The sequence below is a fragment of the Falco cherrug genome, chromosome 1 (assembly GCF_023634085.1).
Source record: "Falco cherrug isolate bFalChe1 chromosome 1, bFalChe1.pri, whole genome shotgun sequence".
In the NCBI taxonomy this organism is placed as follows: Eukaryota; Metazoa; Chordata; class Aves; order Falconiformes; family Falconidae; genus Falco; species Falco cherrug.
The window spans coordinates 15,642,811-15,668,520 of NC_073697.1; the positions used below are offsets into that span (position 1 = coordinate 15,642,811).

At 43.1% G+C, this 25,710-nt stretch overlaps 1 protein-coding gene across 5 annotated transcripts in view; it reads right to left on the bottom strand.

Annotated features, from left to right (window-relative positions):
• NR3C2 (nuclear receptor subfamily 3 group C member 2) overlaps positions 1 to 25,710 on the bottom strand; it is a 214,362-nt gene continuing 188,652 nt past the window's right edge. For 4 of the 5 annotated variants that reach the window (XM_055719866.1, XM_055719875.1, XM_005440897.3 and 1 more), the window contains 3 exons: positions 17,718 to 17,848; positions 14,018 to 14,175; positions 1 to 3,719 (listed from right to left, as the gene is read on the bottom strand). In XM_055719866.1, the coding sequence (XP_055575841.1) occupies positions 3,564 to 3,719; positions 14,018 to 14,175; positions 17,718 to 17,848 (445 nt within the window). In that variant the 3' untranslated portion in view covers positions 1 to 3,563. The remainder of the gene's footprint in view (positions 3,720 to 14,017; positions 14,176 to 17,717; positions 17,849 to 25,710) is intronic. The other variant, XM_055719880.1, reaches the window with a different exon arrangement.

The following is a 25,710-nucleotide window of genomic DNA, read 5'->3' on the forward strand; positions in this document are numbered from 1 at the left end:
TAAAGACCAAACAATATTTTCTATTTATTTAAAAAGCTTTAAACATACAGAAGCAAACCCCTAATTATAAATGCATAATTATGCATAGATTTTACTGTTTACACCATACTGCTGGCTGCTTTTATTTTTCATCCAGGAATCTATTTAAACTCCAAGAATTCTTAAACATTCCTCTGAGCTTCCTGGCCTCAGAACTGCTGTCTATCTTATCAAGTCATTGACCTCCAGCTGAAAACATTGCTCTAAAAAAAGAAAAAGTCAAATCTTTAATAAACAATTAAAAGTGCATTAACTGTAGAATTGTTTAATTTCATAAATGTTTAAACAAGTCAGTGAAAAACACCACCCTGTGAATTAGCTTTTTGCATTATTGATTGTAAAGTATCTTTTTAATAAGATTTTGATATTGCAAACTTTAGTCTTTCCTATTTTGTGCAACTGTTCAGTCACACGATGCGTAGTATTCCTGAAATACCCACTGCAGTACATTAACACTATTTTACATTTTTAACTGTGTATACAATGCTCTTGCTGTATATCCCTGTTCCTTCTTACAACAAAATAATTTAGCTCAATGAACAGAAGCCCACTTCTAAAAGGTGTTTTATAGTTTGTCTTGTATTTTGCAGGAGACAAATGCCTATTTCATTCTAAACAAATTCAAAAGAATGTAATGTCCCGGTAGCTAAAAACTAGGGTTGGTTTTTATTTTTGGTTGTTGGGTTGTGGGTTTTTTTTGTTTTGTTTTTTTTCTTTCCGTACACAGGTTTAGATAAAAAAAGTGATGGCTATTCTGCTTAAGTGTCCTTGATAAGAGAATACTGCCTCTTACAACATCTATATCCAATTCTATTACTTCAATGATCTCTAGCAAAAAATAATAATCAATGAATGGTTTCATAAACAACAGGTGATTAAAGTAAAGGATTTATTATAATCTGCTTACAGTTGTTTGCAAAGACAGACATACGTTTTTGCATAAAGATATAAATTGCTTTTTAAAACTAATTTAGTGTGTTTAATTATATGAAGTTTCTGTGAATTATGAATTGTACCAAACCAAGATTAAAAGTAATAAGGTACAAAAATAGGAGCAAACAGACAACAATTTGGACTGGGACAGGCATTTAACAGTGAAGTGTAGAATATGGCTTTGCTATTTTAATCAAGCAAAGTTACTCTGAGACAGAAAAGGAGGCAGTAACTTTGTTAATATAAAAAGCCGCTGCAGACTGTATTCACCCAGAACCTGGCTTTGAAATATTCTATTTTAGACTTTTTTTTTTTTTTTTAAAAAAAAGAGTAAATGAAAAGATGGATGTATGACTGTGTCTTTACTGTAAACAACCAGTCTGCATGCTGTGTATCTCGCGTTGGAAGTTTGGCTTTCATATTGCTGTGCAGGTCAGTATTTAAAGATCTGCCTATGAATTAGACTTCCAAAATGCAAATAATATATGTATGTATATATTTATATATAGAAAAACCTCTCTGAATACAGTCTTTACAGATTACCCATTGCATAAGGCAGGTGTCATTTAAAAAGACAAGTAGCACTGACTGTCTTTGGTGCACCAAAGTGCACCTCAAAATTTGGACTCGGAAAGGGTGTAGAATTCTCAATTCGACCACCATTTAAAAGAAATGCTACATTCTGACCGGCCAAGGGACAAACTAGAGCTCAAAAATACCAGTGGCACCCAGAGAGAACACTATAGATTAGGACTCTGAAAAACTATTCTATTTAAACATGAACATATGGTAGCAACAGTTGAGCCTTAGAAAAGTTCACCTGTCCTCTATTCTACCCCAAAATTTTGCATTTGCTTTATGAATTGTGAAATAGTGAAAGTCACCTCAAAAAATTTTTTCGTTGCAGTCTTACTCTAGAGAAATCGTTTTTGAGACAAAATCAGACCGAGTTGAACTTGTAGTGTGAGCATTTGTCTTCTCAGATCTATTTTGATTATTACAAAAATGCTTACAAAGTTACATACGGTTTTGGTTTATCACTAAAAATTCTACTCGGCTAATCTGCCCTTATCAGTACCTGACCATCCCTCTCACCAGTACGAATCTGTTCAATGTACTTACTATAATGATCTGCATGTTCCCTTCATCATAATCAGAAATCGCTCTCCCCCATCTGAAATAATAATCTGACCTTTTAAGTTGTTTTATGTGTCCAGTAGTCAAAGGAAAAACAAACAATCTGGGAACCCTTAATTAAAAAAAAAATAAAATCATTCAACATCTTACTCACCCCTGTTCCCCTGAGAGAGAAAAGGAATAGAGGGCAAGAACTCACTATATCATTAAGCTGGCAAAAGCTCTGGAGAGACCGTAATTTGTCTTGTTAAATGAAACCTATGTAAAGTGGCAAACACAACAGAGTGTAGTTTCCTACAGAAATATGAAGCAGGATTTCTAAGATGTGCTCAAGTCACATACACTTGCAAGCGAGACAAAAGGGAGAAAAATAGAGAGGAAAATAGAAAGGCTTAAATACAACTGAAAAGGTTAAGTGTGGTTATTTACAACAGATACTGTAGGATGGTAAATTAGATATGATGCTAAAAAAGGCACAGCTTTCCCTTTCTTAAATACACTGTAAACGGTTCATTATGCATGCAGAACATTTCACTTTACAAAAAAATTACCTTGTTTGTTTAGACAAAGATAGTACTTAAATAGTCTCCAGCAAAATAGAGTTCTTTCAAAAATACTTTCCCATTCATCCTATTAACCATTAAAGATTTTTTTTGTCTCATTTACAAAAGTTCCTTACACCTTATTTCAGGTCCTTCACAATTTATACATACAGCAATGTACAGTACAGCAAAAGACTGCAAAAAATTATTTGTAAAGCCAGCACAATAGATACTATAAATTGATACCAGGGCATTTGTTTTCACATCTTATCCTTCTTAATTAAATAGTAAATGGACACTTAACACAGTGTATAGCATCTGTGATGGGATAACATGGGATAACAAATGCCACAGGTGGGGATAACAGAGTATTCCACACCAAATGTTCTGTTATTACTTTACACGTTAGGGTTTGTGTGTGTGTGTGTGTGTGTGTATATGTGTGTATATATAGGTTTTGTTTGTTTTTTTACAAGAAAAGAATATTAATGCCCCATATTGACTTTACGTTTTATGTGCAAACCAAGGGTAAGCTTTAAAAAGTTCTCATTAGTTCTCGAACCCTTTTAAAACAAGCAAACAATACCAGAAACTACATGGCATATTTAAAACTCCATCTGTTAAAATATCAAAATCAAAGAGTTATTGACTAGATATGGCTTTTCATCCAGAGGAACAGGAACACTTTCTAAGTGTTTAGGGTTATGGGGTAATTTCCAAACATCTAGGTCTTGCCAAATCCAAGTCAACCGCTTTTCATTCCCCAAACCCTTCGTATGATTTTTAGACTATTCAGAGATTGCTGAACAAGTGTAAATAGCATGTTTAAAATATGGTTTCTTGGGTCCTTCATGGGTGTGGAATAACACAGGGAAACTTAAGGCAAAGTTCTTCCATTTAAGACATTTTCTATCACTTCCTGTGAAAGTACAGGGGCTTGGCATTCCCAGATTCCACCTTTGGTAGCTGGTCACTGATGATTTCCACCAGCATGGCTGGAAACTCTACTTTCAGTGCCTGAGACTCTCGGAAGGTGTAGAAGCAGAATTCCAATAAGTCACTAACAAGCTGAAATACAGAAAGAAGCACTTTTTAGGAAAAACACAAGAGAATTTTGCATGCAAATGACAGCTTATTGATAACGGATTATTACCAAGAAATTGCACCTTACTTTGACTCGGGAGCCCATTTGCAGGGGTGAGAAAGCAAACAAAAGAACTCAAATCCCAAAGTGCTACTTAGCTCGTTAAAAGCCAGTTAACTAGAAAACAAGAAGATACCACAGGTTTGATTTTTCAGCGCAACTGCACTTTTCATTTCACTAACAGGCAACTGGGCCACCATGAAAACTCATAGATACTCCACGTCTATGCAAATAAAGCCGCCTGCGCAGAGGGAAAAGATCAGCCATAAACTATCGTATCTCTACATTTCAGCTGGATGCGTGTTCATTAAATCAGATTATTTGGTTAACTTCCAGTCCACCCTCCAGGGGCCGCAACCTACAACTGCCAGAGCAGCTCATGTTTTTAGCTCAGCAACATGAATGCTGTGTCACACTGCAGCGTTTCAGGTTTTATAGCATCGCAGTCCATATGGAATTGTTCGTCTGGTAACGCATTTCTATATAAATTAATTTTTTAACACATACTTTTTTTCTGCTTACTACTCATTGAACTATAGAGACAACATTTAGGGTATTATTTCTTTTTGAAAAAAACCCCGACAAACACAAAACCAACAAAACCCCAAAACTTAAGTGCTCTGTTTTTGTAGTGGTGGCTAACAGCACGCTTTTGCTTTCTCTCACTGGATTAAGCGTAACGCTGAGAATTTTAAAGGTGAAATTTTCTAATTAGCTCTTAAATGACACAAAAGGAAGCCCTGCTCTGTAACACTGCAAGTACCGAGTTACCTGTTAGCGTGGGACCACCTCCACTAGCAGAACAAAGCTGCCCCTTACACTGCGCCGTGGCGCTCCTTTGGCTTCCTCTGGCTGCCAGAGGTTTTCACAGGTGAAACCATTAGCACCGTTCTCCCAAACGGCCCCTGACAGCCGTTGTGTCATCCTAGCAACGGTGGTCGCCGGCTGGAACGGGGACGCGAGCTGAAGTACTAAACGGCGTACAGGTACCACGAGCTTTTTGGTGTGTGGAAAAAACCCCCATGTGTCTTCAAAGCACCAATAAATGTAGTCTGACGCCTTCTACCTTGTCTCAAGTTGTGGTGTTCTCATTTGTCAGTTACAGAGCTTCATCCTGGTCTGCATGTTATAGGACTACAAGAATTCACATGAATTTTGGCTATTGAGCATTTTAATTTGTTTTGCCTCGTGTTCTGTGCTGTTTTCTCCACACAGAGTTGCAAACTGCAGCTTATCTTTGCTATAAAACAACACGCCATTAGAGCAAGAGAACTGTGGAAACAAAACAACCTCTTCCAGCATCACTGTTTGTTCAATTAATTCTATTTTAACAATAAAAAACACGGCAAAGCAATCTTTGGGTCTCAACCTACACGCATGCAGGCTTTTGCTGGGTTAGTTTTACACAGTACTTTGGTACCATCGAGCCATATTGTTCATGGCTTTTAGTCACAAGTGAATATTATTTCAAAACAAGGTTTTTTGGTTGCTGTGATCTAAATGCATCCCCCCTAACGCCTTTCTGTATGTTGGACCCTTTGCAATCTTTAAGGAAAAACACCAGTCAGTCAAGAGGCAAGTCAGCTTCTGAGGCACCCACGAGTGAAAGTGCATCTAGGTTTCAGTTAGTATATGAATCTCCATTGCAGTTTGCCAAATTACTGTATTGTACAACTGAAGAAAAACTAGAGCCTCTGCCATTTAAAAATTCAAGTTATGCACAGCTTAATTTTGGTGCCTTACGTCCTTGCAAAGGGCTTAAGCCATTTCTGCCTCTGTAGTTTATCAAACACAAGTTAGTCGTTTCAATTCTTGGTGTGTAGAGTTGCACTCTGCAGGAAAGCCCCTGTTTAGAGCAAATAAAAGTGGATTTCTGGAAGGCAGAAAAGGAAATAAAACAAAAAAATACAGGCACCAACAGACTACTGTCCTGTTGCGCTATGCCTTATTACTTATTTCCAGGACTTTCACAGCTGTTCTTGCAAACGTACAGCAAGTTATGAAGAACACAGAGAAGTGCTGAGATCACCTGAACGCATGACTTTCTGCTATTGAGCACTACGCGGGTCTGCTGCTGCTTAGTTCATTCCCGATGATCTGGCATGTCATGAAGCAATGCTAATTAAACAAACGGATGCATGCTAAATAAGTAGCATAGACATAATTTGGTTTTCAAGGGAAAAAACCGCTGCTGTTCAAAGGCTTACTCTACCCATTAGGAGGTTGTTTCTGCATATACCGTGTGCCAAAAACATTCCAGATGTAACACAAAACCAAACTGAGTGAAGGAAACCGTCTCTTGGTATAATGACCGCTACCTCCTCCCCGCCTGCGTCACCAAACGCCAGCACCTAAGCAAACCGAGCCCTGCACCCTGACACAACCTTGGTAACGACATGACGAATGTGCTGCTTTTCATAGGCTCCAACGTGAGTAGTTTCACATCACTGAGTGTAACTGAGGCAGCTGGGATCACCTCTGCTGCTGCCAGCCATCCACGCTGTGCCGATGGCTCACCGCCTGTGCGGTCCCAGCCAATCCCTGCCTCACCACACTCATGCAAAGCCTCTGAATGCAGTGAGATGGGCATCACAGAAAAGCCTATGTGGAAACTATTAGTTCTGCTTTTTTAGCAAGCTTTTAGTAGTGTCAGGTACTTATGTATGTCTGCTAAATAGGCGTACAAAAGGGGAAATGAAAAATGGTAACATTCATGGAGAAAGCATCGTCGATTCTATACAATAAATGACTTGACTGAGCGCTCCAGCGGGTGATCATGGATACTACCCTAACATGGCACACTATGAGTCTCACCACAGAGGACAACGGTTAAGTTTACACAGCAAGTTAAAATACCTAGAACCCACTATCAGGTGATACCTGGGTTCGCAGACTTAAGAATAATATATATTCCGTACCTATTCAGTCTTTTGTTCCTCTCTTTTTTCAGCTATCAACTTTAACATACTTGACAATAATCAACTGCTTTAAGAAAAAGGGAGCATTAGGAAGCATGTCACAAGGCGCGTGGGACTGCGGTCAGGATCTTTTTAATGGTGACCTTATATGCTGCCTGGCTTTTGGGGTTGGGGAAGTATTTCTAGCACAAATTTCAAACAGAGAGGAATGAATGTGGGAGAATCGAAGGCCAACTCAGAGGTACTAAAATGTAAACAATACGATAAGGTCAGCTAGAGAAGGCTGCAAGACCACGAACGGTGCTCTCATCTGCAGGCGCGTTCCCGTACATTTTGAAAGGTACCATTGCCCCTGGCCACCCAGCAGCCTCGGCATGAAGGTGCACTGAAGGGATGAAGAATTCACATTCCACACGCAATGTTCATTTTGAAATCTGAGTACCTGCCTCTGCATCCCAAGCACCACTCGTCTGATAGAGCTTTGATTTAGAACAGGTAAGTACTGAAGCCAGTCTTTTGCTTTAAAAGAGAAGATCCCTTCTTCAGTAAGGAAACGAAAAAGGTTGCTTTCTTTCGTAACACACAAGGGCTGCCATTGCAGCCACAGTGACCGGTACACCGGAGGTTACACGTGAGGTAATGCAAACTAGCCAGCACCTCCAAACTGGGCTTATGAATGCTCTAGATCAAACAGGCTTCTGATTGTTCTTCAAAGGCTTGTAAAATCCCTGTGCCCTAAGAACTCTCGACTACATTTTACCTGACTGCTTTTACCCTCTGCTTCTGGTGGAAGTGGAAATGCTGACACCTCCTCCAGTACAGCAGCGTGAAAGGCAACTCTAATTAAGCAGCGTTAATGAAAGCACCACTGTTTCCACAAGCGGTGCAACAGTGACTAGAAACGTATTTACTTTTACAGTCTCCGATTATTTCAGCTACTGAAGCTGGCTTCCGAAGAGTTACAGCTTAGCACCGCACCGACAGTAAAGGCCGCAACTCAGCCCATTCCCATTTCCTCGGGATGCAACGAGGATATTGTTCTTACCCTTTTAGTAGGTGGTCGGTTCAAGTCTTTTTGGAGCTGGCAGTAAACCCCGGCTCGGTACCTTCGGCAGCGCTGCAGGCCTCCCTCTGCACGCAGGGCGATCGGGGCAGTGCCGGGGGCCGGAGCTCAGCTACCGCCCGCTCCCAGCCGGCAGCGCCGGGCTCGGCCCACCTGGCTGCCGGGGATCTCCCAGGATGGCGACTGCAGGTCAGGACTGCCACGTCCGTGTCACCCAGCCTGCTGTACGACATGACAGCTCTTCTGCCGGCAAGCGGATCAGCTGTTAGCTGTAACGCTTCACCACTTCAGTCATTAATTATGAAGCTTTCTCTCATCGCTATCCTGCAGAGTCTGCTGCCTTTAAACATTTTCAAGGCTACACCGGTCTTTGTAATGCCGGGATTTTTACTTAATCAATCTTTGCATTTGTATGCTGCATTAAGCACCTCTGAGAAATAGGAGTATTAATTAAACATCATTTTCTGTTATTAGGGTGGGGGTTTCCATAAAATGGACTTTTTCACCCATATTGTTCTTCATAATTAAAAAAATGAAGCCTTTAATGAAGTCCCTGAAGTTAATACAGTAACAGTGACCTTCGAGCACTTGCAGAATTTTTAAAGCAAAAAGAATTTATTTTAGTGTGGCAATCTCATCGTGCCCTCGTATTTCCAGAAACCGTAAGAGCTGTCTGATTTGCAAGGGTGCACATCTCTGTGCTCAGTTAGTTTTCTGACTCCAGAAAGCCCACAGTCACTTCTCTATCAAGAGCATCTTTGTGATTAAGCCTACTGATACAGCAATTAAGACAGCAGGAGGGTAACAACACAATGCTGAGTAATTTCTTCCTATTATTAGCTACAGCTATTACTGTCAGAAACCTCAGTGTTCTCATACAAAAATGACACTCCAAAAACTTTTCTCTGTCCCTTTCAGGAATGGGCGTCTGCCTGTTCCCTACACAACACAGCGCAGGTGTCTGCTGGGAGGAGGCAACCTTGCAGCTCTACGCGATGCAACTGCGCGGCCTTGGTGACTACCTGCCCCGAGCCAGGCTCCCTGGAAAGACAAGCTGCTGCCCATCAGCTGAGCAGCGACGTTCTGCCTCTTGCTTTCAAAACCTGCACGTTTCAAACCACACAGGAGTCAGGAGCCTGCGGCTCTGCTCAGGTAAGAAGCAGCAGCTGAGGCCAGCCAGCCTCCTTGCCCGGGGCAGCAGAGTCCTGGGTGAGTCTGGGATTATTGCAGCCTCCTGCTTTTCCCCCTTCACGCAGTGCATACAAAGCTCCTGTTTCACAACTGGTAAGGTTAAGGAAAACCATTGCCAACCACGTCTTGATTATTCCCTAACCACTGTACTCCCCCTTTTGCTCCCGGTTCTACGAAAATTCCATGATGTAAATTATTTATTACTCTGAGGGCTCAGAATGTAGATTATTCCCCCCTAGGATGGCTCACAAGCTGATTCTCAGGGGTACAGATGTCACTTGGTGCCACAGTGTTTAATTCCTAGCTGCTTATGAAATCCTGAACTCTAACCAAAGAGTAAAACCTACCACAAACACAGGGGAAACAAGGTAAGACCAAGGGATGAAGCCTCTGATTACACCTATGCAGTGTTATTTACCTCATGCTAGCGACGAGTAAAATTCCTATGAAATACATATGGATTAGGCACTAACAGTATCTGACCACAGCGAACGTGGAACCTAGTTCTGCCCAGACAGGTGCATTTATCTGATGTCGGCACTGCACTCCTATCACCAGGTTTTCTTCATAAACATGCGCATATTGAAACCACAGCACTTGACACTTGGACATGACATGGAGGAACCTCAGTTGAACTCATTTTGCACGCCCGGAGGGTGCATGCAAATGCACAGTATCACGCATCACGAAGCATCCTCAGCCCTTGGCCAGGGTCAGTTTTGAGCCGAGACTCCCTTGCTCTTCTGTTGACTTCTAGCGGGCTTTGCCCTACTCCAACAGCTACTTATTAACGTGAAGGAGAAGAGATCCAACCACCACAGACCGAGCAAGACAACTCAGGGAGCTGCGAATCGATTTCTCACTCGACAGATGCACATTAGCTGCTGTGACACACACCCACGCACACGCTTACATCACTGCTGCTTCCGCAGGGGCCACGCCGGGAGCAGGGACTGGATCTAGCTGCTGAGTAAACAGAAAATGCCTACTCTGAGAATTCAGGCACTGGGCTCCAGACAGCTCCCGAGCTATGGGACACAACTTTGGCAGATCAGCAGCGGGAGTAAGTGCACCCAAAGGTGCTGGCAACAGCTGAGGGGCTCATCTGCAGCTTCGTATTTGCGGGATTAAGCACCTGCAGAGGCGCATCTGCATCCACCGCAGCGTGCCTTGCAAACCTGCCCCGCGAGGATCTGTGCCCTTCCTCCCACTGTCTGCTTTGTCAGTGAGTGCAATCCTGGCACTCTCAGCCTATGGAAAGATCCACCTCAGCTATAAAGTATTCCCTTCAGGAACCATAAAAAATTAATTATTCAGCAGCATGAGCCTTAAAGAATTTATTTTTGTTTGGCAGAAAATATCAACAAGCAAATGACAGTGCACTGCTCTGCCTTGCCAAGCCAAGGGGAAGGTTCACATTAGGGTTTAATGTCATGGCACCGAAACAAAAGCCCTCAACTCAAAATCTGTTTAGGATCAGCCAGATTGAAACCAAATTCAGCTTTTGTTCTGCAAACCGCCTAACCATACACCACACTCTCTGTATGAAATGAGGCTTGCCATGCAAGACACAACCCCTCCTGCCAAAGCCAACAGGAGATGCTGAGGAGGATCCAAATGAAGATTTTGATACCATGTGTGGTACATCTGTTTGCAATGTTCCGGCATGCCGTTTCTCTGATCACATAGTACACTTCACCTACGCCCAAGCGCTGCATGTGCATCTCTCCCTGAAATGCCCACGGCCATTCACGGGCACAAGCCCGGAAACCTGTGTGTCCTGGATAGCGTAGCAAGGACAACCCACCTCTCTATGGTTCTCAACGTGTAACACCGCTTCATGAACCGATGCGCGCAGGCCAGCCACAACAGTAGAAATACAATCCCTCCAAGGAGGGAATACATTGCTGCCCTCAGCGCTCCCAGAAGATACCCACACTGGCGTCCATCCACACAAGCAAGGCTGAGCCACAGCACAACAGCAAGTCAACAGCAACAACCTACTCCTCCCTGTCATCTTGTGCCGAGGGAGAGGACGGGTGCACAGTGCAACCAGACGGATGCTGCCAGCCAGCGCCTGCTGTAGCAGCAGCCGCTACTTCCATGCAGCATCACGCAAAGAAAGCATTTCGGTGCATGGCAGCACTCATGCGAACTGCTCAGCCGCCTGCAGGCATGCTCCTAAAGCTGAGCACAGGTGTGCGCATACACGTGCGTGAAACCATGTTTATCTTGTCTGCTTGGGATGGGTTTCGATCTCTTATTTTTCTGTTCTGCTTTTGGTGCTTTGAGGCTTTATGGATCGTTAAATAAAGCTGCTGATTTTTTCAAATATTTAAGTGCCTACCTGGCTGCCTTGAAAATTTCTTTTTTCCTCACCTCGGCACTTTTCTACCTGCACATATGTTCCGTGCGTGGATGAATGATTTAGTATACTGAGCACTGTAAAACCATCTTGTTTGGGGTTTTTTCTTCCTCACATTATGTAAGCCAAGAAAACTGTAATTTGATATTCTCGTGCCCTTTATTTCGCATAGTCCTCAGAAAGACTACTTAGAAATGAGGTCGATGAAAACAAGTGTGAAGGTGCAAAGAAGCAGTATTTTTTTTATTGTTTATCGCTACACTCAGGTAAAACGAACTCCACAAATGATGAGATGCATTTGCTTTGCTCTGATGGAAAAGCTGGAGGCAGCAGAAGAGCTGAATAAGCACAAATTCTGCACCAGTCCCTCTGGGCTTGCGCTGCAAATGCCAATGCTGTGGCTACAGCAGCATGTAAACACGGGGCCTCAGCTCCAGCTAGACTGCTCAGCACCAAATGTATTCTGATCCTCTAAAATTGTAATGGAGTTAAATTCAAAATACATAGGTGACAGCTGAAAAAGTGCTCCTCCTATACTAAGGAATCAAGCAGAAAATTTGCATTTACATTGACAGAACGGAGAAATTCTGCACCAACAGGCAGTGGGGGAGAGAAGAGCAATTCTCACTTCTCATTAATAACATCACCACTCTAAATTTATTACAATGGATTTTGAAAACAAAAAAGCAAAAAATCAGTTTTAAAGAAAAAAAAAATAAACAAGTGCCTTTGTTGAACAAGTTTCCAATACCATCTCTGAAAGGAAGCACTGTTGTGCAGACAACTGGCCTTTTTAACGGAGAATGCTGACAATGGGACTTTCTTTAAAAAGTCCTTTGTAAGAAAGTGCTCTATTAAAGCAAAAGTCATGTAAAAATAGCTTAATTAAAAATTAAATAAAATGCGAGAGCAGTCTGCTTCCTCTGGTTAGTTCAGCTCCCAATGGTTAATGCTGTGTTTCGGAAAATGTCTGTAGGACATGGTAGCATTCTCAGTAAGTGCGAGTCTGTCATCCAGTTACCTTAACCACACAAACACAGCCATTTAAATAACAAATCATAGGCACTGCCTATTCTGAAGAGGATTAGAGAACTCCATAAACGCAGGGGGTTTGTTATGCTGCCCCGAGGTTCAGATGTGAATAACTCGCAAATGATTTTACGACCCGCCCCCTTTCTTTCCACTAAAACACTACAACTTCCTTTGCTGGCACCGAGCAAGTGAAACCCGATCGCTGAAGAATGAGCTATTACTGCAGTACTAATAATACTCTCCCTGCCTCCCACTAAGACTTGCAATGTTTTAATGAACAACAGAACAATATTTGAAAAATAGTTCCATATGTACGTTCTGTAAACAGACCTCAGGCTCTTCTACAGATTTGACCTGAAGTGCACTGTACTGTACTGTCTCTACAGAACGGAAATTTAAGTTGAGCACAAAGAAGTACATTTATATGCAGGCTCCGAAAGCAAGCGCTGGAGGTTCTTCATGCAGTGAAGTTACTCCCCTGCCCACCCAGGATGGAGTATGACAGTTTTCTCCTTTGCTGCAGTTTTAGTGGGAGGTGATCAGCGTGTGCTGCTGGGCTTCAGCCTCTGCTCACGGGACCCCTCCTCTCCTGGGCCCAAATGTGACTAATGGGTGCTCTTGTCGGTCCCAAGCATCGCCCATCGCTTGCTGCACCGTGATGCAGCTTCAGAGAGGACAAGGGGCTGGTGCCCGGGGCACGGGGGAAAACCCCTCAGCTCGAGGAGATCGTTACAGCTCAGTCACTGGCTTCCTCTGTGAGGACTCCGGGCTCCGTTATGGAGAGTGTGGAGATCCACCCCCACTGCTGCTCAAAGCAGCTGGACAGGTCAGTCTCTGCACTTAACCATGTTACTGGCTAAAACCAGGTCGCTCCCATCTCAGCATCTCAACATTACGGATACCCCCTCTGAAAACACAAGCTCGTTGCGTGCACTAGGCACCTGCCACAAGCCTACAGAGTCACTCTGGGCTGAGCCACCAACAGCCTGGGTGTTTTGGGACTGAACTTTTGGTTTCCCATGTCATTCATCATGCATGTAAAACAAATACCTTGCACTGGAGTAAGACAGTGTGGTTCTAGAAAGAACCTAACAATACGGCAAATCTTGTATTTGAAAAGCTCAAGTAAACTTTCTGACACCCAAGATAGCTCCAAGGTCTTAATACATCTTTTAAAGTCATCGTTACTACAACCCCAGCTGTAAAAGATCACCAAATTAATTCAACATTTAGTAACGCAACAGGCACGCTAGATGCCCAACACACGAATCCAGCACCTCTCACTGAGAAGCGACTCACGGGATGCTCTGCATGGTGCACTTGTGCTGTGCCTCACTTCAGGTCACAGCTAACACCACTTCTGAAGAGCCTCTGACCCCACCAATAGCTCTACTGACCTGAAGTGAAACACTGGAGGAACACAGTGCCATCTAACATAGGAGAAGGTAGCAGGACCCAGCCCTTAATAACATATTTTCTTATTTTACTTGGCAGTTGTCCTTAAATTCATCTAGCAACTTCTCTCAGATGTTCCTTTAAAAAGAATTTCATTTTTTTCCTCCCTGTTAGTTAACACAATTAAAGACTAGTAGTTTACCTTAATGGAGAGATTTTTGCTTAACTTGTCTGCACTCCCTGAGGAGTTATACTTACATCATGCATGGAGTCAAGAAGTTTAGTCAGTTGGTAGAATCTCTGCCAGCTTTGCCCAGAGTTACTTGGACATTTAGTTACCATCTTCTTTAGTTCTTTAATGTAATTTGCCCTCATTTCTTCAAATGCAGCTTGGCTTTTGAGACCATCCTTGGGAACTGTCATTGAAAAGACAGTCTTACATTAATATTAACTGTATTGCTTATTTTTTTGATGTGCATACTTAAAAAGTTACACTAGTTAATGGATGAAAGAATTAAACTTCTAGCAAAGTCCATAATTTTACAGACATTGGTAAGCAATCAACAACATCATACAGATTTTCAAGTGATTCAAGCATCCTCTCCAGATCTGTGATTGCAGAAGTTGTGGCAGAGGACAAGATAACATCTCAGAAATACGACACATGCTAACCTCATGCTGAAACTGTTTTTAATACAACTTAACAAAAAAAAAAAAAAAAAAGGCAGATGGATCAAGGGAATTTTTTTTAGAAGTTGAAAAGATGATTTATCGTTCCTGAATGATTCTCCACACTTGCCAGAGAAGGGGAAGGTACAGAATTACAGCTGTTATGTGCAGAAATGCTAGACCAAGCGACACGTTTTTATGCCATCACATAACATCTAAAATGTCTTTGAACATTAGTAAGCATCTGCGTAACACCTAGAACAAACAGAGACATTATTCTGCATGAAACAGACTATTTTCCAAACAGGCATCCTGACCCAGTGTTTGACCACGACATACAGTTGCAATTATTTCTAGTGCCCTACCAAATCTCCCATCTGCCACAGGGATCGTTTCACGAATGGGCTGAAAGCGGAGTTTTCTGATAGTTTTTACTGGGACTGGTATCAGCAAGGCTAATTACAAAAGCAAATACCCTGTTCCTTTACACACTGCAAGTGCCCTTGCACTCCAGCAGGTTCTGCCCCAAATAGGAATGGCTTATAGGGTCAGATCTCTAGGAAAACCCCAAAGAGGTTATTAACAACATTACACAAAATGTTCCGGTGTTTCAATACCTGGATCAGTTGAATACTGCTTAACCACCAAATATTTTTCTGCTCTGCATCTTTAAAATGCTATTCCTCAGAAGGAAAATAAAATACTACACTGTACAGGAGTGAGTTTATTTTCTAAGCAAGCCAGAAAGCTATGCCAGAGTAAGCTAAATGGGAAGTTACTTATTAAAAAAGGAAAGAAAAAAACCAGGCAATCTTCCAATTTAGCTCACCCTGACTTAACATCTTCACAAAAATTGTTTTGTTCATCCATTCCCTTTCTCTTTGCCTGGGAACTACCTTCTATCCCACTGAAATCACATCATAAGCATGTAACAACCACCCAAATGGCTCCAGAGTAGAAGCTTTAAGAAAAAGCACCAGTATCTTCTCTGACCAGTATCTACTACAGCAATTTAGCAACGGAAGACAAGGAGGAGCTCTACTACTACATGCACAGCAAGGACTGTTATCAAGTGCTGGAAGGGGGCACAAGGAGAAATCTTTAGAAAAAGCCTAGGAAATGGCTCACCAACCTGCCTAACACTCAGTAAATATTATACAGTTATATTAGATAAATGCAATCTTTGATTTTTGAATTCTAGATGCCAAATCTCTCAGTCAGCTGACAGACAGAAGAAACTGTGTGGAACAGATGTACAAATTCAGTTCAAGCTGAATGAATATAGAGACACCAATCAAGATGAGCAAAGCCATCAGAGCATACTGTGGCCCTTGCACAAAAGACATGGGATTACAGTTCCTTTAATATTTACAGGCCTGTATTCCTACATGCTACTTAAAGGCTGTCAGAGCCACTCTTTCTTCATCTACTGCTAGGTATTTTACTGTTCTGTCTGAAAATTATTATACCATCACCCCAGCCAGATTTTTAAGAAAGAAAGAAAGACCACAAATAAAGAGAACTCAAGCAAAACATGAAATTTTGGAGGTTTGCCCAGTGTTTCTGATTTTACTTATTAAATGCTGCAATGCTTTTGGCAAACTCCCAAAATCTATGGTCTGTGGAAAGCAAGAAAACAATTGAGTTGTAATGTGTGGTTTCTTCCACATGTAAATGGAGTGAAACTTCCTTGATGTGGTCATCATGAAAGTTTCAGAATAACTTGTACTCTGCACATCACACGATTCAATAAAAAAATTTAAGTGGAAACAAACCTGAAGTTTTCTGTCATAAGGTTGTATCAAAGCGCAATCATTCAAAACCAGGGCTGCCACCCTTCTACATGACACTTTCTGGGTTTTATCACTACCTTCATTTCCATTTCTCTCTCCTCTCTCCCTCTCCCATAAATACCCTGATTCTCCCCAAACAAACTATTTTTAGTAGGCTTTCTAGTGACCGTTGTGTGTGTTTCAAAGGGACCCGGCTAGCTGAAGTTAATCGGCCAGGCTGATCTCGCCTAACAGATTCTCACAATAAGTCATTAGTTAACACTCTCAAGAGGGCACAATAATAAACACCCAGTTTAAAGAAATTCTGCTGTGTTTTTAGAATGCCCTTCGGCTCTTTTTCTAAAGATTCTCCTCTTTAGGGCTGATTAAAAAATAGCAGCGCCAGATCTCCAATCCAGACACTCTCTCGAGAACCTTTTGGGAGCTAGACCCCACCCCAAGCACATCCATGTTAAGCACTACTAGCTGCTTCTGGAAAGACCATGAGTGACCACTTTCAAAAAAATCCCATTTACCCCCTGCGGGGCTACCCCAGAGCATAGCAGCTCTCCACAGTCCCAGTTTCACCAGCAGACCATGTCCCCAAGCCCTTGGGTGAGTGGGACCTAGTGGTCAGACCCTGTGGGCTGGGATACAAAGCGCTCCCCAACCGGTGCTGTCTCTCCCCACGCCAGGGAACTGGAACAGCTTCAACGGGAGGGAAGGAGACCATCGAGGCCAAAAAACTTCCAGCCCCAGGAGTTTTCTGTTAACAGATGGGAGATGCTCTGTGCAGCACGAGCCCAGGCAGCCCCCGGCCCCAGCAGCCTCGGGTGTGCGTCCTGCTGCCGACAGCTTGCAAGCGAAAGCCAGAATAAACGCAGCAGCAATTGTACTGGAATGGGAGTTTTGCAGTCTTTTCAGTAAGATAACATCAAGAGATCTACTAATTACTGCACAGTGCTCTAACAAACACCAAGATGTAATTTTGTATCTTAAGAAAAATCAAAGCATGACCCTCGAGAGAAAAATAAAGCATGCTAAACTTTCAGAGACCTGTGAAAGGGCTTACCATTCTCAATTCACTTGGCATTGGAAAACCGCACATTTAGCAGTACAGGCAACGTACATCTTTTGATCTTGAAGGTGACATCAAGTCACCCAAACCTGTGGCTTTGAGTGCTGAGTGGGGATTTCTCCCCAGTCCCCACAACTGTTGTGCTTCCTTGGCACGCCTGGCCAACTCGAGGGGTTCCCGTAGAGAGGGGGGGGGCAAAGCCCCTTGTCCAGCCACTCCTGTCCTTCCAATGCCCATGACACATTCAAACTGCAAAGACACTTCCCGTGCAAATGAGGAGTGAGATCTGCAGATAAAACCTAAGACATAAAACCAGCCTTATTCCTGTGGCCTTGCTGGAAACAGTTTGGCTCTTTTGTCACATCAGTTAAAATCACTGCACCTCTTTGTGAACTGGAATATTTTCAAGTATTCCCATATAACCGTGAATCTAACTTACCTGTGCTTAACAGCAGCAAAACTTTCATTATAGTGTACTCCTCAAAGCTAAGCTGCAAGCGAACAAACTGCAGACTGATCTGGTGCATCCCCTGGCACAGTTCAAACATAGCAGACTGGCGCATCCGTTCCCTGCGAAGAGAAAGAAACAAAATCCAGAGGATAAATTCAGGAGAGCACCAACATGCATGGGGCAGCCCACACACGAGAAAAGCAAGGTGTGACCTGGAAACAGAACACTGATCGTGCAGAGGTCGTAAGACACGCTGCAGCTGCAAAGTTCAGGTTCAGTAAGGAAGCTGGGGACTTCAGAGATGAAGCTGGAGCCCTGCCTGGTCCCTGTGCTCCTGGTCTGGCAGAAAAACTCACTGCCTGAGAGCTCTGGGGGACCTGGGCATCACCTTGCTCAACTCATACACCATCCTCAATGGATGGCTGAGTTCACTTCGCTATTGGCAGACCACAGGCAGCATTAACAACCACCCGCCCTAAAAGGAATAGAAACAAATGCAATCTGATTTTTATACACTGACAATGTTAATGAACTGGTAAAAATGTTTTAAATTGTGTTTGAATTGTCAGCATTTGTTCAGCTCTGCCCTGGACTGATGGCAATGAGCCTGCTGAAGGGGTCAGAACTGGTGCAATAGGGAACCTACACCCATTGCACGCATGTTTGAGATCATACGTCCCCCATCAGCTGATGTACAGGCAGAAACAAGTTTCAGAAGTGTCTGGTGCAAAGATGAGCTGGGGGAAAGGACAGCCAAGGAGGACTGAGAGCCTCACACCTGCAGCCTGCACCACGCTGCATGCCCTGGCCCCAGCCCAGCGGCCTCCAAGGCTGCCAGCAGCCATGGGCAACAGGAAAACCCATGGCAAAAAGCTCCGCTGCCCACTGCACACGGTCGAGTCCACAAGCCAGCAGGGCCCTGGGATCAGGGATTTCTGACATGCCAGCAGACATCTTGACTCTTCTCATCCTGAACAACACAGTCCCGAAAAAATACAGCTGGCAGGTTTGGAAAATGGGGAAGTGGGTTAACAAAAATAAAATAAAATAAAATGCATGACTTCATGTTACTGTGTTTATGTCTACAGAGGAGTCTGAAGTTAAGAAGCAATTGGGATGACCACTGCCTCAGCCAGCAGCACTCGGGCATCCTTCACAAGTAACCTCCATTTCAAAATCTCTGATCACTGCTTTTCCTGAAAATCCAACAGGTCTAGCTCCACAGATGAAAGTGTAGGAACAACAAAGAGAAATGATTTTCCAGTCACTGAAGTTCTTGTTAATATGCTACACTGGACTTCCCACAGGGAATTCTTAGTCTAACTGTTGCAATGCTGTCTTACTTATACACCAAAATATTCAGAAATTCTGTCTGTTTTTTCCAGAAATAATAATCTAATATTATGTGGGATAGAGGAGTATATAATAAAACTATCTCGTTCATTAATACAGATTTTTGCCTGTTACATCGTAAAATAATGATACATGACTTGTATCTAATTTACTCTTCTTTTTCTTTAAATATACTTTGAAATATTTAGCTTCAGATCCTATCTCTCTTCTTTGAGGCAATGCCAGGCTAAGCTATCCTGCACAAGTTTCAGGCAGCATTAGTTAGGATTTTGATATACTTCTAAAGCAGCTATCCCAAACCACGATAGCTACAGCATAGAGCCACTGAGAATTGCCCGTCTCGTTTTGAAACTATATGTGGGTATTTAGACAAGGCGCTATAATTGTTTCGCGACCGCTACTTTTTTTTTTAATTGCTCAACAATAATTGTCTATATTTCTTCAAACATTTTTTCACGTAATTGGGGAATTGGATGAAGTTCAGCTAATTATTTTAACCAAGCAACTGCCTTTTCAAATATACAAATTGGCTGGTGAAAGAGAAGAATCATACTGTGTGCAAACAAAGACTGACGTAATTTTCCTGGTGTTTTATTTCACTACCGCCAGAGCAGATTTTATTTTCCTCCTTAATACTAATAAAGCAGACTCCCCATTGTTATATGGGCTCTGCACTTTTCCCCCACTCCACCCTCTTCTCAAGACTAAGAACTTCCAGCTTTTTTTTTTTTTTTTTTTAATTTAATAGTGGTAGTAATGCCATGTTTGTTTATTTTTATTATGCATAATGGACTGCAGGGAAGAAAAGAAATAGAAGAAAACAGTTCTTGAATGCTTTTGGACAGTGACTGAAATACCACTCAGCCCTCTGTTTGAGAAGAGCAGCCTCTGCTGCTGGATGCACACCGGCCCGGTCGTGTGCTTCAGAGGACTCACAGATGCCACTTGCACACTCAACGCTGGTCATGTACTATGAACACACACAAAGTAACCCTGAGTAACTGGGATCGGGTGAAACAGAAAAGGACGTTCAGAATTAGAAGACGTCAGATACACGCAAACAGGCATTTCTGAAGCTGCTGTGCCCTGGAGTCCCACTCCAGCCCCGGGTCTGCCCAAGGCTGGTGGCCACCGTCCAGGGCTTGGGGCCAACCCAGCACCTTGGACCTCTCCTGGTGTCCGGACGTGCCCTTAGCATGGACGACTGAGTGTGCCAGGGATGGGGACTCCTTCACATTTGGCCACTGCATGACTCACCTGACCCCCCTCTGGGGACATCACCCTAAACCAGCCCGAGCTCCTCCTGCCTGATGGGCTGCTATTGCCCAGAGGCTGAACAGCTGCAGGCACCTCTGAGCCGACCCAGAGCCAGCTGGGGAAAAAGACCCTGAAAGACTCCAGCGTGATCTCCCTCCCACTGCTCCTGCTCCCCTCCCTCTTCCCAAAATTACCAAATCCAGGTCTGGGACACAGATAACGGTGGTTCCTAACTGACCTTTGCCAGGAGGCTCAGAGGGATACGTACTGAAGTTGAAAGGCAAATGATTAATAAAGGACATTTGTATTTTTTAAAAAAACCCAACATTTTAAATATATCTCAGACTGCTAATGACTAGCAAGATTCAAAACAAAACCAGTCTATTATAATCAATTTTACTTTCGCAGGACACATCCTCAGAACACAAAGCAGCTGCCACCATCCCACCATCCCTGCCTGTGTCTGACCTCCACAGACGCGAGAAGTGGCAGACCTTTCATCCCATACCACAAGCCACACAGCAAATAAAACATTTTGAGGTTTTGTCTCAGGTTTCTTATGCTTTCACTAAACACTGTGGCAAAACACACTCTGTGACAGCTAACCTAGAAGCACCCTGACTCAAACCCCTTTTTTCTTTTTCTTTCACTTTTTGTGACATTTTCCTTTTCCTCTCTTATGTTTTTCTTTGATTTTTTTTGCTTTTATGTGATTGCCTAAATAGAAGAATATTAGTAAATGTCAAGGGTTTTTTTTTGTTGGATTTTTTCCCTGTCTTTTAAATATTTAATCTTTTCTCTACTTACAAATATTGATCTCTAGTTTACGCTCAAGGAAAACCTGATGGCATTCTTTGTAGTGAGATAAAACTGTACACAGAACTAGTCACCATGTAGTTTATTTAACATACAGCAAACCTGTTATTTCAAATCGGTCTCCCTCCTAAAAAATCAGTTCAGTTGATTTTTTACTTATTTACAAATTATTACTATCTACAAATCATGTTAGTTAATTCATGGCCGTATTTAATGTAAGATAAGCATTTTGTGGGACTTTACAGTATTCAACTTTGCATTTGATTTTTAACCCACACAGTGTAAAATAAGAGCGTACAGAGCTTTTGGAAAATTCATATGCTGACATTGCAGCTATCCCAACACCATGAGAGTAACGCCAAAATAAAGCAACAGAAATGGCTCATGCATTAAAAAAGATGGGGCACACAGAAATTAGGGCGTATCAACGTAACATGAACAAAGTTATTTCTTCCTTACCAAATGTCTCATAAATAACATCAAGTCATCACAAATGCCATTACCACCATGGGGAAAAATTAAAACAAACTTCTATGTTGCCTTCCCTCCCTGCCTTTTGTTGGGTTTTTTTGTTGGTTCTTTTTTTAAGAGAAAGAAAAAAAACCAAAGGCAAAAACCAACCAACCCAAACCAGTTCTACTTTTGACACAGCATATAAACTTTTCAAGATGGAAAATAGAGCATGTGAAGATATGGAATGTATCTTTATGGGGACATTTAAGAATGTAAGTACATTTCAGTAATAAAAGGCGTGGAGCTAAAGCTCTGAATCCGCTGTGTGGATATGCATTCAAAAGTGGTGTCATTAGCTCAGTTTAGCTTAATCCTCCTTCATAATAATACGCTTTAAACTTTACACCTTAAGTTAATCCATCTTAAGTTCCCCGAGTGTCTCCTTACAGGCTTAATTTAATGCCCAGCTCACATTCTGCCTGACCTTTCCGCAGGCGCGACGCTGCGGGCAGGCAGGGCGGCCGCAGCAGCCCATTCCCCCAGCTCTACCCGGTTTCCATCTGCTCCTGCAAAACCTCTTTGGCCATGGGTACCTTGCGTTAACTGGTCACCGAGTTGCTCCCCACATCCCCAGTGCACCTGAACTGCTGCTCCTTTCCCCTCGTTTCCCCTGGGAGGAAGATGAGGTGGGTACCTCTGCTGGCAAAGCCCTCCAAGGCAGCTCACCTGCCTCGCTGGGAAGAGGAGTTTTGTTTCTGCTGTTGGGTTTCCTTCAATGAACCGCAGCAAACATGTTCCTAGTTGAGAGACTCCCTGCTGCTTTCCCTGAGTTCATCTTCTCTTTCTCCCCACTTGATCTGGGATCTCCCCCTAAGTCCATGCAATCTGTGTCCTCACCTCTCCCATCTCTGCTACCCTTATTCTCAAAGTGATTCCAGATCTCCTACCTTCCTTCCATGGGCACACTGCACAGAGACCAGCTCAGCCTGTTTCATCCTCCGCACCCACCCACGGAGAGCTGCATACACCGGTGGGAGAGTGGCAAACCAGCCCAGCTCCTCCTGCTCCCTGGAAGTAGTTGTTCTTTTATACAGGGACAAGCAACGAGGCAAATGGCTTGAGCACCCAGCCGAAACGGGACTGACATCCCAAATCACCGAGGGATGAGCCACCCAACTACAACAGAGATGCAGGATTTGAGCAGTCACATCTGTTTAAGACAAGGCATCCTAAATACTAAACCAGTCATATCTTTCATTAATACCCTTACATGACCTCCACAGAAACCAAACAGCCACAGCAAAAATTGTGAAACTACAGGCACGCTGTACAGAAACAACTTGTTATGAATAAGTAACTTATAATTTATGAAGTCATCATAAAGTCTAGTATCATACATCTCCTTCCCAAGGATGGAAACTGCAACTCAACTGACCGTAACAGAGGAGGAACCCATGCATCAAGGAATATTCACTCACAGGTGAAACTGGGCCCTAAACCAAGGCTGATATCGTGCTTTATTTACTTTCTCATGGATACTATTCAAATTCACAGCACAAGATGTCTTCCTAAACTAGACAGGGAAGCGAAGAAAGGGAAAGCTGTGGTGGGTGTTTTGAAGTTTTGTCAGTACCCAAGTGGCTTGCTGATAATCCCAGAAAAAACTGGGCAAAGGCATCCCCTTTCACAGCACCTCAGAGGAACAAACGTGCAGCTGACTTAGTCCCTTGGCCTCTACAGCTCAGAAAAGATTCCGGAGAAGATCAAGCAACACTTGTAGCAAAAGTCTGATGTCAAAGATAATTCTTTGTGTGTCTTGATTTTATAGTTTTTTCCTCTATATGAACTGTTTCCAATTTTATAACCAAGAGATTTTCCTTTGCTAGACTAAAACCTGTATCCATTTGAAGCCTCTCCATCACTTAGTTATTTCAGGGAAATTCAGAAAGCACATTACACTTTGATAAAACCAAAACATAAACAAACAAAAAAATGCAACCCAAAAAGAAAACCTGCCGAAGGCCTGAAGGTCAAAACCTATTTGGAAGCCTCAGAAAGCAAGGTATACTTCCCACCATGCCAGAAGGGGTCAGTTTGAACCTGACAGAGAGGAGTGAAACATCATCAGATGCCTTCAGGCAAGCTGAGGACAAAGGGGAGGGAAAAGACCAGGAACACGGGATCACAAAGACCCTTGCTCATCTGCTCAAACCATCTAATCAAAAAAGCCCTTGGCCTGAATTACCTTACCTGCCTTTAGGAGGGGTTCACTTGCCTGGAAAAAAGTTTTGAGGTTCTTGGGGAAAGAAAAAAAAACACCCCCACAATTACTGTAACAACACTTTTTCTTGAGGGAGTATTCTACTTCAACAGCTCCATCATGAAGGACAGTGGGAACAGAATGATGCCACCTAGCACAAAACCAGACCTCTTCTTCCATGCAAAGGGGCAATCGCTGCACTACTTTGTGTGCAGCAGCACTGGGAAACACTGTGCATCATCCTGCTCAGTGGACCATACCCAGACACCTGTTTCCCATCTTGAAGCCATTATAAACACAACCAAAGTCAGCAGTACTGGAGCAGCATCATTAAGTTATTGCACTGATCAAAATCCAAGCCAAAATACATGCAGAATTCAGGCAAAATTCAATTATGACTTTTCATTCAGCACTTACTTCTTATTCAGCACTTTCTAATCTCTGCTCACTCTGCAAGCCACAGCAGAAAGAGACAAGAACATACTCCCTTCAACACACTGCCTTCAACTTGTAAAGCTTTACAGCTATCTTCCAGGAAGGAAAAAAATACCTGTTGCCTTGTATCAGTGACAAATATGGGCACTCAATCTTGTTGAAATTAATGGCAGTTTTGTCACCAGTTTCTACTGGAGAGAAATATGGGTTGTGCCCATCTTCCCTTTAACTTGTCAGTAAGCCAGCAGAAATAAATACCCCATCTTTGGCTGCACCAGCGACGACCTCCTCCTGATAAGGCAGCAGATGCTCTCCATAAGCAGTAAGGGATAGAGAATTCAACTATTACCCTGCAGCTGGTTAAACTGCCATGGATAAACACAGGCTGGGAATCAGATGTTAGCCTAGATGAATTAGGGAAGTGTTAGCCTAGAGGTAGCATAAAGGTAGACGGCCACAGATGACCACCCTGCTGCATACACAAGCGATGGTAGATCCCAGCCAGGTTACAACATCACAGCCCCTGGCTGCCTGCTCTATCGAACTGCTGGAGAACACTGTCCTTGTACCAGGACCAGAAAAAAACCCAACCCAACCCAAAACCAAAGTGCCATTGCCTCAGCCCCCAGTGACTGTCTGACGACAGCGAGTCTTAAGCATACTCCTACATTCCCAGGCTGTTTGGGCTGATGCCACTGAAGTGCCTGATGCCCGTGTACAGGCTCCTTCACGCAGAAGCAGGCATGTCTCTTAAAGCAAAGCTTCAAGACCTGGCACCAAATGTCACCTCAGCTCCTGTTGCCCCCAAATCCCTCTGCCCTGTCCTACCTGACTTCAGCCACTACTGGCAGTCAGCACTTCTGCTCTACCTAGAAGGTGGAGAGTAAAAAACCCACCTGTGCCCTATTAATCGGACACAGCCGTAAGGTTTTGGCACTACTTTCTACTTTGAAAGTAAGGAGGTTTTATGGCAAGATCCTCCTGCAGCATCAGGGAATTGGCTTGAAGGTCCTGGAGATGCCTCCTGCCACTGTGTTCCTACAGGAATCTGACATGCAACAGGAGAAAGCTGCTCCCTCCAAGAAAGCAGAGTATGCAAAAAAGATTTCCTGCTCTAGAAGTTGCTGAAAGAGAAGTACTTCAGTAATTACTTCCCCCCACCAGCCTTGCTACAAGAACATGCAAACCTCCTGTTACCAAAGTAAAACATTTAACCCCACAAACTTCCCTCCAGGTGACTGGGATGCTGCAGACTGATGGGTGCACAGCTGGGAGCACTGGCACTACAGCAATAACCTTGATAGAAGAAGTTGCCAAGCCCAGGACAAAACAGCAGTTGGACTGAGAACTACCAATGCTGAACACTGATAATCAAACAAAGAAGATCATTTCAAATTCAAATACATT